The 11,375-nt window shown below is 51.6% G+C and overlaps 1 protein-coding gene across 1 annotated transcript; it reads right to left on the bottom strand.

Moving 5' to 3' along the window:
- Nucleotides 1-4,410: 4,410 nt before the first annotated feature.
- LOC136543733 (pre-mRNA-processing ATP-dependent RNA helicase prp5-like) lies at nucleotides 4,411-11,110 on the bottom strand. Its single transcript, XM_066536105.1, has 5 exons — nucleotides 11,003-11,110; nucleotides 6,131-6,199; nucleotides 5,435-6,042; nucleotides 4,762-5,257; nucleotides 4,411-4,476 (listed from the first exon to the last, which is right to left on the bottom strand). The coding sequence occupies exons 1-5, from the start codon at nucleotides 11,108-11,110 to the stop codon at nucleotides 4,411-4,413; spliced, it is 1,347 nt and encodes a 448-aa protein (XP_066392202.1).
- Between the last annotated feature and the right edge of the window lie 265 nt (nucleotides 11,111-11,375).

Genomic DNA, 11,375 nt, shown 5'->3' with positions numbered 1-11,375 from the left:
CTGAGTTGGATTGTGGGTTGATTACTTGGAAATCCGGGGGCTAATCTGTAAAACATCTGTGGCTTGACTATGGTTGACTCGGTTGCTGACCAGGTGAACACGTGGTGCTGCATGAGTGGTGCGGTTCACCATGTGGCATGGGCCAGCGCTGACTTGGTGCGGTAGGCCGGGTCTACAGGTCCATGGTGGACCGAACCGTTACCTTCTAATCCTGGCCGTCTGTGCTAGATCCGACGGTAAGAGGCGCACAGGAGAACCTCCGGTGGCTGCAGAGCGGCTCCGACAAGCCTGCCATTGCCGGCGGTGACGGTGACCTACAATACGGCGTTGCAGTGCGCAAAACGATGAACGGAGGGCACGGGAAGATGGAGAAGCTCACCCTGAGTCTATCAGCGAAGGTCACGACGTCCGGGAGGGCTCTGAGGAGGCGGGTCGTCAATGGCAGTGAACTAGAGAGACATAGTACATGCGGGTGACGATGTATCCGGGCAACCCATGACCAAAATGATGAATTAATGATACCTACGGCTGCGTCGGGTCGTGGTGGAGCTCCGAGAGGGGTCGGCGATGGCATTTGCGCTCGGGAGGGGTGGATTCACCAGCGGCGGTGAGCTTGAGCGTGGACGAATGGAGGAAGGGGCAAAGGGGAGGGCTCGGCTTGGGTTTTATAGGCTTGGAGAGGCGTGGAAAAAGGAAGGGAGCGGGGGCGCGGACGGATTGATTACCTTCCATGCGGGTGCGGCGGTCGATAGCTTGCCATCGGGGCAGCGCCATTGGCGGGACGACGGAAGGAAAGAGGCACGGGGAAGAAGGAAAGGGAAGAAGAAGGGAATGGGGCCGGCTGATGGGTGGGCCAGCGGGGTAGTGAGAGGGAGAACGGACGCGCACGTGCAGTGCGGGTGTAGGCCGAGCGGGCAGCGTTGGTGGGCTGCGTCGCGGGCGTGGGCGCTTGCGCGTTCGGGTGACGCGCGGGGCAAGCCGAGCAGATCGGGCCAGCATGGGATGGGCTGCGTGGAGCAGGCCGGGCGCACTGGAAGGAAGGGGGAGTGTGGCTGGGCCGACAGAGAGGAAGGGAGCGGGCCAAATCTAGGGCTGGGCTGAAAAGGAAGGAATGAATTTCTTTTCCAAATCTTTTTTTTCTATTTTGTTTTCAAAGCCAATTCAAATGTAAACCAGTTGCAAATTCGAATAGAGTTGTGAACATACTTTTCATCTCAAATATAAATGAGCAATTTTGGTAAGTTTCCAAAAATAAACTTTCCCATATTTTTTAAATCCTCTTATTTTCAAAATTTCTTTTCTTTTATTTCAAAGCCATTTTTAATTTCATTTCAAAAGCATTTTAACCATTTTGACTTTTCAATTAAAACCACTCAACCAATAAAATCAAATGCAATGGCATGTATGCATCAAACATGTTGCTACCTTATAATGAATTTTAATTTAATGAAAATTTTTATTTTCCTATATTTCATGTGCACAAAAATTCCAACTTAAATAATTTTAACTCTATTTCAAAAGAGGCAATTTTTAGGGTGTTACACCCGTTCCTTGATTGCCTCATTCGAGGAGAGCTTCCTGTAGACAGGACCGAAGCCCGATGGCTTGCGCGATGAGCCAAAACTTACGCCCTCAGCAACGACGAGTTGTACAAGCGAAGCCCATCTGGCGTCCTCCAATGGTGCATCACCACCGAAGCAGGCCAAGCCCTACTTTGGGGCTTGCACGCGGGAGCCTGCAGGCACCATGCAGCACCTCGGACGCTCGTCGAAAATGCCTTCCGCTAAGGGTTCTACTGGCCAACGGCGGTTGCTGACACCACCAAGCTGGTACGCTCCTGCGAGGGATGCCAGTACTATGCGCGGTAGACGCACCTCCCGGCCCAAGCCCTCCAAACCATCCCCATTATATGGCCATTTGCCGTGTGGGGGATGGACATGGTTGGGCCTCTGCAGAAGGCCCCCGGAGGCTATACCCATTTACTGGTAGCTATTGACAAGTTCTCCAAGTGGGTCGAGGCTCGTCCGATCACTCAAATCAAATCCGAGCAAGCGGTGCTGTTCTTCACTTATATCATCCATAGGTTCGGGGTTCCAAACACCATCATCACTGACAATGGGACACAATTCACCGGCCACAAGTTTCTGACGTTCTACGATGACCACCACATCTGTGTGGCCTGGTCGGCCGTAGGACACCCTAGGACAAATGGCCAAGTAGAACGTGCCAACGGCATGATCCTACAGGATCTCAAGCCAAGAATATACAACCGGTTGAAGAAATTTGGCAAGAAATGGCTTGCCGAACTCCCGTCGGTCATCTAGAGACTGAGGAACACTCCGAGCCGAGCCACGGGGTTCACACCGTTCTTCCTAGTCTATAGAGCTGAGGCCATCCTCCCCACTGACTTGGAGTACAGTTCCCCAAGGCTACAGGCCTACAACGAGCAAAGCAACCGCACTGCCCGCGAGGACGCCCTCGACCAACTGGAGGAAGCCTGAGACTTTGCGCTGCTACACTCAGCCAAGTACTAGCAAGCCCTACGACGCTATCAAGCCTAGCGCATTCAAAGCCAAGACCTGAAAGTGGGTGACCTGGTGCTTAGACTGAGGCAGAGCAATAAGAGCTGCCACAAGCTGACCCCACCATGGGAAGGGTCGTACATTGTCGCCCAAGTGCTAAAGCCTAGGACCTACAAGCTAGCCAACGAGAAGGGCGAAATCCTCACCAACGCTTGGAACATAGAACAGCTACGTCGCTTCTACCCTTAAATTCCCAAGCATTGTATACATTGTTTCTCGAAATACAATAAAGAAGCGTTCTTTAGTTCTAATTTTTTGAGAAACCCCCCGAGCCCATCGATGGGGGATCGGCGTTACGAAAACGCTATAAGGGAGACTCGGCTCTACCTCTGCAGAGGTGCCCACCGCGGGGCTCAAACAAGACTCGGCTCTGCCTCTGCAGAACCGAGCCTCTCTCGGGGGCTAGAAGCCCCCCCTAAGTCCCAGACACCATTTTTTAGTCGTTTTTTGAAAAAAATTCTACGCCAAACTCTCTCACGTACTCTGACAAATCAATTGTAAAAAACCTAAGGACCAAAAGTCTGTCTCAGGGCCAAAAGGCTAGCCGAGCCTTGAGACGGCCTATGCCTCTGGGCTACGGCAACTCCCTCACCACCTTTTGCTCGAAGGGCAGCTTAGGCTCCGAGGAAGTTTTTTGCAAGAGATATGTTCAAAGACAAGACAGAGGGCAGAGGCTCAGAAATACAATAAAAACAATTAAAAAGCATATACACACAAGTACTTTAAAAGGCCTCGACGGCCACAAGCGTCATGGTACAATGATGTAAGTCCTAATCTATTTGCATGGCCCCTTTGGCCCAGGTCAAAACTCAGGGTCGCTAGCGTCGGCAGTCGGCGTAGGAGGAACCACCTCCTCTTCGAACAACCTGGCCAGTGCCGTGCCAGGGGCCTCAGCCGCCTCCACCAGCTTCATGACCTCCTCCTCGGCCTTCTCGTCATCCTCAGCCATGACGTAACCATCGCTGATGGCCTCGAGGTCGATGCTGGCATAGTGCAAGGAGATGACGGCCAGGGCGCGCTTGATGCCCATATGCAGCGCCCCCCCAGAGCCACTCGTGGACTCGGCCGCTCAACGCGATCAAGCGGCTCCCGAGGGAGCTGCCCAACTCGACCCCCCCCCTCAACCTCTAGGGCCTCGCAGGTGGTACGGGCGGTGCTCTACAGCGTGTTGTGCTCCTAGATCTCGGCCTCGAGCACCGCTTGCGCTGTGACGGAGGCCTCAGCTGCCTGGGAGGCCTCCTTCTTCAACCCTGCACCAAGACAAGCGGGATGGGGTTAAGCACGAAAGAAAACAAACCAAACAGGGGCGCAAGCCTATGAGACTCACCCTCGGCTTTCTCCCTCCAATTTTGGACCTCGACCCGAGAGGCCTCGACCGCCTTGGAAGCCTCCCTCTCTAGCTCTACGTCACGTCGGGGAGTTAGGGGTCGAACGCAAGAAAAACAAATAAAACAAGGGGCGCGGCTCAACAGGACTCACCCTCGGCCTTTTCCTTCCAGGCTAAGGCCTTGACCACCTTGATAGCCTCTGCCAGGGCACCTTTTGTCAGCAGGTGCACGCCCTGCTCTGCCTCTAGCTACTCGGCGACGGCATTGGCAGAGGCTGCCTCTTGTTCGGCCAAGGACCTAAAGGTGTCCCGCTCGCCGGCCACCTGAGTCAACTCCTCCTCTAGCTCCTGGATCCATGCTGCCAAAGGGGTGGCCTGCTCCCGAGCCATGGCCACCTCGGCCTTCATGTCAGCACAGTGAAGACGGAGGTCCTCCACCTCTGCGTTCCACGCTGACAGAAGCTCATTAGCTTTGGCGAGCAGGTCCTTCTGCTGCCGGAGCTAGTCCCAGATGTCCCTCTCCCACCGGAGGAACATTGACTTCTCGAGGGACCAGGCCTCGAGCTCCTGGACAGGCAGAACAAACGTCAAGTACTATGAGAAAACTTGGGAAAAAGATGACACAACACAAGAAAAGAAAGCACGTACCTGGGCAACGCCGGGCAGGTTGTCAGCCACGACGGACAGCGCTGTCCGCAGTGACTGCTCTGCCAGCTAGCGGAATTGCTTGAGGGAGCCCTAGTGCCCTCCCTCATTGGCATCCTCGAGGGTGAATAGAGGCTCCCCCTTAGGGTTGTCCTGGCTCCACCACAAGGCACGCGAGCTATCCCACCCACGGGGCTCGGGTCATACCCGGACGAGGGCCGAGCTCCCCTCGCCAGAAGTCAGAGCTGGCTGCTCCATGGTGCTGGTCACCTCAGCGTCCGCTACCTCCTTCCCCTGAGAAATATCGTCGGAGGAGATTGAATGAACCTCCACCTCCCGGGCGCTCTCCTGCGACGGCAACAGGTCTTGGACCGGGGGTGGTACCAAAGCTTGCCCCGCCTCCGTCTCCACATCCTGGGCTGCCAGCTCCGCCGTGCCAAAGCCGGCCTCTGCCACCTCGGCCTTGGTGGTCCTAGGAGCTCCAACCTCCACCACCTCGGCCTCGGTGGACCTGGGAGCCCCGACGTCCGCCACCTCGGCTTCAGAAGCCCTGGAAGCCCCGGCCTCTGCCACCTCAGCCTCAGAGGTCCTAGGGGCCTCAGCCTCGCCCTCGGTGGCCCCGGCCTCGTAGGGCGTAGGTGCCTCTTCCCCCACCTGCTTCGTGGCCGCCTCGGTAGCCTCTCCTTGGGTGACTAGCTGTGGCCTGTGCGTCCACCACCCATCAGGCGGTGGAGCTGGTGCTCACCTTGAGCGCCTTAAGTGGCGCCAGGGCGGGCGCTTCTGCCTGACGCTTCTAGCTGAAGACAAAACACTCATGAGGTCAGCATACGACCAAAGAACGAGTGGGAGATGCTGCAAACTCCATAGACAAAACACTTACCTTGAACGGGGAAGCAATAGCTTTCGCACCGTGTCCCTCATCCTCGGCAATGGCGGTGGTGGCGGCAGTGGCACGACCCCCGTGTTCACCGATACCGGCCAGCCCTCACCGGACTCCAACACCCCCTCAGCCCTATGCGAAGGTGGTTGAGTCACCCCCACCGTCGCCCGCTCCATCAGGCTGACGGCGCGCTTCCTCGACGCCCGTGTCTCGGGCGTGTCGGCCTCGGCCCCGGGGCGGGCGATCGCTAGCCCTGAGGTGCCCTCTCCTCCTCCTCCTAGAGATGCTAGGCCGCTCGCTGACGCCCCAGGCGCCGTCTCCCTAACGTCAAGGAGGTGGTCTAGGGGACCCCGCCCCGCCTCGCTCTCATAGTCATCGCTCAAAAAATCCATCGACGATGATGATGGAGACGGCTCCTCTGGGAGACCGTCGTGCCCCTGTTGCCGGCGACGTTTCTCCAGCTCGTCACGCTCGAGGCTCTTCCTCTTCCGCCTTGCCTCCTCGGCGTCCTTCCGCTCCTTGTATGCCTCGGCGTGCGCCCTGTTCTCCACTCGCCGCTCTGCGTCCTCGGGAACGGGTGGTGGGGAGGCTCGCACATCCCTCATCCCCTACAGGAATGGGAAACGCAAATAAGGGAACAGATTGAAAATGTAAGGAGTAAGGAGGCCTCGAAGGCCATAGCGACGCGTGACTCACTAGAGAGATGTACCCCCACAACAGGCACATCAGGAACAGGGTCAGATCACTGCTCCTCTGCCGCCCCTCCTGTCGCAGAACCGACCAATTTATAAGAATACAAGTACAATGGCAATCTGCAAGCGGTCACACTGTCATACTTGAACCCATATAAACCCGGTAGTCCGTCGAGTACCACGACGGGTCTCGATAAACGATTTACAACAACCAAGATCGTACATGATTCAACATAGATGCCACATATTACATAAAGTTCACAGATACTTTTCATCATCAGAGTACGAATAAAAGTTATTACAAACCAAGTTTGATAAATAAAGCGGAAGCAAATAAGTTCGAAGATAAAGTTTCCAACATAGTTTGATACAGTGCCAAGCCAGATCACGGTCCACAAAAGCAAAGATAGGAATTATTAAAGAAGCCTGCCCAAGGCTTACTCCTCATCCACGGTGGGATAGAAGCAACTCTTGCAATAACCATGATACACAGTGCTATCTGCAACAATGGGAAAATAAACCCTAAGTACGAGAAGGTACTCAGCTAGACTTACCTGTCATGAACCAGAAATAAAATGACTCCAAGGATTATGCAAGGCTGTATAAGTGGACGTAACTTGACAACATTTTGCGTAAAAGGCAACTGATCCGTTGTACAATTATGATTCCTTTATCAAGTTAATTATAACTATCCATTTCTAGATTAGCAACTATCCTATGCCAAACATGTGGTATATCATTTAGAAGCATAAAATAGTAACCATAGCAGGTATTGCAATTCCATTTCATCCGAACCATCATGTTCCATAACACAGTTACTACGATGTTGGAGCTAGTCAAGTTTCTCACTATCCGGGAGAGACGGCGATTCGAATCGATTTCAACCAGCTGGGAATTTATTCCTAACACAAACCCAGGTCTACTAGCCACGATAGCCTTAGGTCACCTTTGGTACAACTCCGGTACACATTTCGCGGGTCCGTACTACGCCGCACAATCTGGAACACCAAATGCCAGGATGCTCAGGCCAAGCCTGCCCTTGGGCTCAGTCTGATCGTTCCCCAGAAGGAGCGCACAACAGAAAGATTCCCGGCCTGAGTTGAATTACTCGGCTTCGCGGTCGGAACAAGTTATCCGGCTAGCTAAGTGAGAGGCATGCGTTCAATCTTGTCAGAAGTTCCAACAACAGTACGGTCCTTGATCGACATAGACGGGGATAGATCCACACCCAAGACCTCCATGTCTTGTTGCTTCTCTATCGACCTCCCGTCCGGTCTCGATTTACTTTTACCTCATGGTTCTATTCCACGATGGCAGATATAGCCAACCGTGCTTCGGTATCCACCTACATCTCGCAGGTGACAGGATATCACCCGACTTCTACCGGTCTAAGCATGGCTAAGCATTTATTCGATCCTGGACCTATACCGGTTAAAGGTGTAATATTTGGACAAGGAATGTACATGCATCAAGTGGTTTCATTCAACTCTTATAACCTAATGCATCAATCATAAATACGTAAGTAAACATTTGTAAATTACTGGGAGACTTATAATGCTCTGGGGCTTGCCTCGCAGAAAGGAAGTAGGGCGGTGGTTAGGGCACTCCGAACGCTCTTCAGGGCTCTGCTCCACGCCTTCGGGAGCTGCGGCTTGCGGATCCTCTTGCTGGTTCCCTTCCTCTGCTTCTTCGAATTCCAGCAACGTGATCTCTTCCTCCGATCCTAGATGCATGAGTATGGCATAAGTATTACGAATGCATATATGTTAACAAGTGCATCATGTTTATTGAGTAGGTGCATATCTCTTCTCGATTATTACTTAACTACTTCTACAATGCATCGACTATGCCATAAACAGTAGCTACTTGTTTCACTCATAACGGGAGTTCTACAAATCCAAAAACAGTGATCCTAGACTTTCTGGAAAGCTTATCAAATTCTCTACAACTTTGTTATTAACCATTTTTACAGTACACATCAGTTTCAACATGCAACTCATCAAACTCTAGAATCAGTCCGAAAACTATTTAATATGCAATATAAAGTAATAATACTTCTACTTCATGTAATCACTCAAAATTTGACAACATAGGATCTACCAACAGTTTAAGCATACCAAATACATTTAAGATAATATAATGGTGAAGCCCAAACTATTTATTTAATTACCTTTATTATTTTATTTAGATATCTAGGTTAAATAATAAACATATATCAGATATACTTATTAAATTCTCAAAACTTTACAGTGCCTTACTAATGCTATCAAAGGACTACTATAAAAATTTCATGTCATTTTACCAAGTAGAACATCCTATACAAAAATGACAAGGAAGCAAGGCTTGAAATAGCATAAATGGAAAATCCTATTGAAAAGTGTCAAGAAATAGATTTCCTATTTTTCTTAACATCCATATGGTACTAGGATTACCTCCAACAAATTTCATCGATTTTGGACTCATAATTAATTTATGAAAATTCATGCAAGGATTGACTATCCATAAAAGAAAAATCGATAACTATAAATCTACCCATGCACTGGTCCTCAAATTTTTTACCAGAGCTCATATACGCTAAGACTAGCTTACCACAAAATTTCATAATTTTTGGAGCACAGGAACTCTAGATATAAAATAAACAAATTTAAATGCATTCAAAAACACATTTCAAATCTCTATTTAAAAATCCCAAATTTTCTACTGTATATGTTCAGAATATATTTTTACTAAATACTACACTTCCTAGTGAACACTACAATATTTATTTCATAAATTTAGGAGCTACCAAACTGGAGATATGAAAATCACAAAAGAAATCAAAAACTAGAATCAAATGAGTTAGCCTTCAAACACGGAGTCGCTGACCGGTGGGACCCGGTGGTCAGGGGACCCCACATGTCATCGACTCGAAGCTAGGGCAGGCGGCGCTGTACGCTGCTGGCGCTGGCCAGAGCTCGTCGACGGCGAGGTTGCCGGCGGTGACGTCTTCGCACGGTGATCTACGGAGCAGCGCGCGTCGAACAACCTAGGTGACGGCAGTAGAGGGTGAGCGGATCATGCCCTGTCGCCGGTGATGGCGGCACGGCGGAGGTGCTTAGTGGTGCGCCAGTCATCACCGGCCATGGCGAAGCCAGGAGAGGCGCGCAACAGCACCTAGGTGACCGAGCGAACCTATCTAGACGACCTACGCGGCTCGTGAAGCTCCGACGAAGCATGGCCATAGTACGGTGGCGCTGAGGTGAGAGCACGGCGGCGCGGGTTGTCGCGTTCCACGCCGGCGGAGCAACTAATGAAGGTAACGTCCTAGCACTGGCTAATACACGTCCTAACCAAACGCTAACGCTCAAAACCGAAGGAAAAGCGCCGACGAGCCGAGCTGTGGCGAGCTTTCCGTGGAGGCGGCAATGGCGGCCGAGGTTCTGGCGAGAGGGGAAAAACGGAAATACGCCCTCACCAAGGCACAACTGAAGCAGTCAACACATCGAGGCGGTGGTGGTGGATGAGGCGCAACGAATGGCGAGATGGAGATGGCGGTGGTGCGGTGTAGCGCGCACAAGGCAATGGCGGAGGCGGTGCTGTGCTTGGCGGCGTTGCCTGGTGCCGCGGTGAGAGCAAAGGAGGGCGCTGGAGAGGGAGAGAGCGGGCGGGAGTGAGTGAAAAATGGAGCGGGCGCACGCGGGGTGATAATGGCCTGCTCAGGCCTGGCGCTGCCCAGCGGATCAGAGCGGCAGCGACGCGTGGCCAACGCCGCGGACACGCGCCGGCTCTATCCTACCGGTGTCGGCCGCTGACGACTGAATCGATCGGCCGATTCAGCTCAATCAGGTAAGCGAAGCCGGCCTGACGACGAGTTTTCACGGTCGTTTAACTGCAAATCCGTAGCTCCTAAGCGAAAACGATCTACATGATTTTTGTAGCCCGAAGTACCAGCTCCAACTATTGTTCAATAACCTCGTGCTAATTCGCCATCAACACCGAGTTACATCGTACCAAAGGTCGGCTGTCAGTCAGTCAAGGTTCATGACTTAGCAAAAATTTGCTAAGTGTTGAACTTGTTATTTTTCCTGATTTTTGTGATCCAATTTCACACATGTTAGGAGCTGAATCATGCAATGACCCAAAAATAAAAGTTGTTCCTTATGTCAAATACTACAACTTTGCTTTAGTGAACTCCTCCATGCAAGGTCTCTAACACCTAGTTCCAAATTGGTCAAACATGTCACATTTAAAAGATGAAACACATCAAAGCATGGCTTAATGACCAAACTAGCCCTAGCCCTAAATACCAAAGTTGTTCATGATGATACTCTAAACATATTTAAGCAATTTGCAAGGTCATTTAAGCATTTCATGTAGTAGTCACTCATAGAGCTATTTAAAGTAATCACATGAAATATGCCTTAAAGGCTTGATTATGAAAAGTGACTTTCATGAACCATGCCCTAATTGCTAACCCAAGTGTGGTTACACGTTTTTGTGACTCACTTCTACCAAGTACATGTTTTCATTCATGATCATTTGCATATACACATGGAAACATGAAATAATAAGAATGTTGCATATGTTTCAAGAAACACGAGATAACAAGCAATGTTTCATATGTTTCCATCAAATGTTTCAATTGTAAATGATGATTTATGAATGCTTGATGCTCATGCTCATGTTATGCAAGTCAAGTTATGCAAGGCTAACACCCGAGGTGTTACACCTCCACCGTCTCTCTCACCCAACACAGAATCTCCTCATCAGAAAGGGCGACGGCGGACAACTAGATGCCATTGATCGGCTCACCCGGTGTCATCTCAAATAGGCGCTGCCGCTAAGCCATCAGCAGCAGTAGCCTCTAGTGGTGGAAGGCCACCACGACCATGGTCACCGTAAGGCCGCGGCTGCGCAGCCTCTCCAGCGCCCTCAGGAGCGGCTGTAGCTTGGACTGCTCAGCCAACGGGACACCGTACCTCCACCTCTCCGGCTGGCTCTCCATGACCCGCCCGGTATAGGGGGGAAGCCCACCGTCATCATTGCAGAGGTAGAACCAACTATTGTACCAGTGGTGGTTGGACGACGCGAGCTGGACCGGAATGTAGAAGGGCTGTCGGTCTTGGTGCACTTGGAGAGTGCAGCCGTCGGCCCTCAACGCCTTCCGCGTGCCCGTCGTGCCCGATGGCTTGGTGGTGAGGCCTGCCCGAAAGAAGTGGAGCCACAGCTCCTAGTGGGGGGCAATGCCCAGGTACCCCTCGCAAATGGCG

This window comes from Miscanthus floridulus, chromosome 3 (genome assembly GCF_019320115.1).
Source record: "Miscanthus floridulus cultivar M001 chromosome 3, ASM1932011v1, whole genome shotgun sequence".
Lineage (NCBI taxonomy): Eukaryota > Viridiplantae > Streptophyta > Magnoliopsida > Poales > Poaceae > Miscanthus > Miscanthus floridulus.
This window is presented reverse-complemented; position numbering and strand designations above follow the sequence as displayed.

Bases quoted from the DNA above. Each gene is read 5' to 3' on its own strand.
- LOC136543733 (XM_066536105.1), bottom strand. From the start codon at position 11,110: ATGGAGAGCCAGCCGGAGAGGTGGAGGTACGGTGTCCCGTTGGCTGAG. The intron at 6,043-6,130 runs GTGAGTCACGCG...CCATTCCTGTAG, and splicing joins TGTGGGGGTACATCTCTCTA to GGGATGAGGGATGTGCGAGC. The intron at 4,477-4,761 runs GTATGACCCGAG...CTGCCTGTCCAG, and splicing joins GGAGCTCGGCCCTCGTCCGG to GAGCTCGAGGCCTGGTCCCT.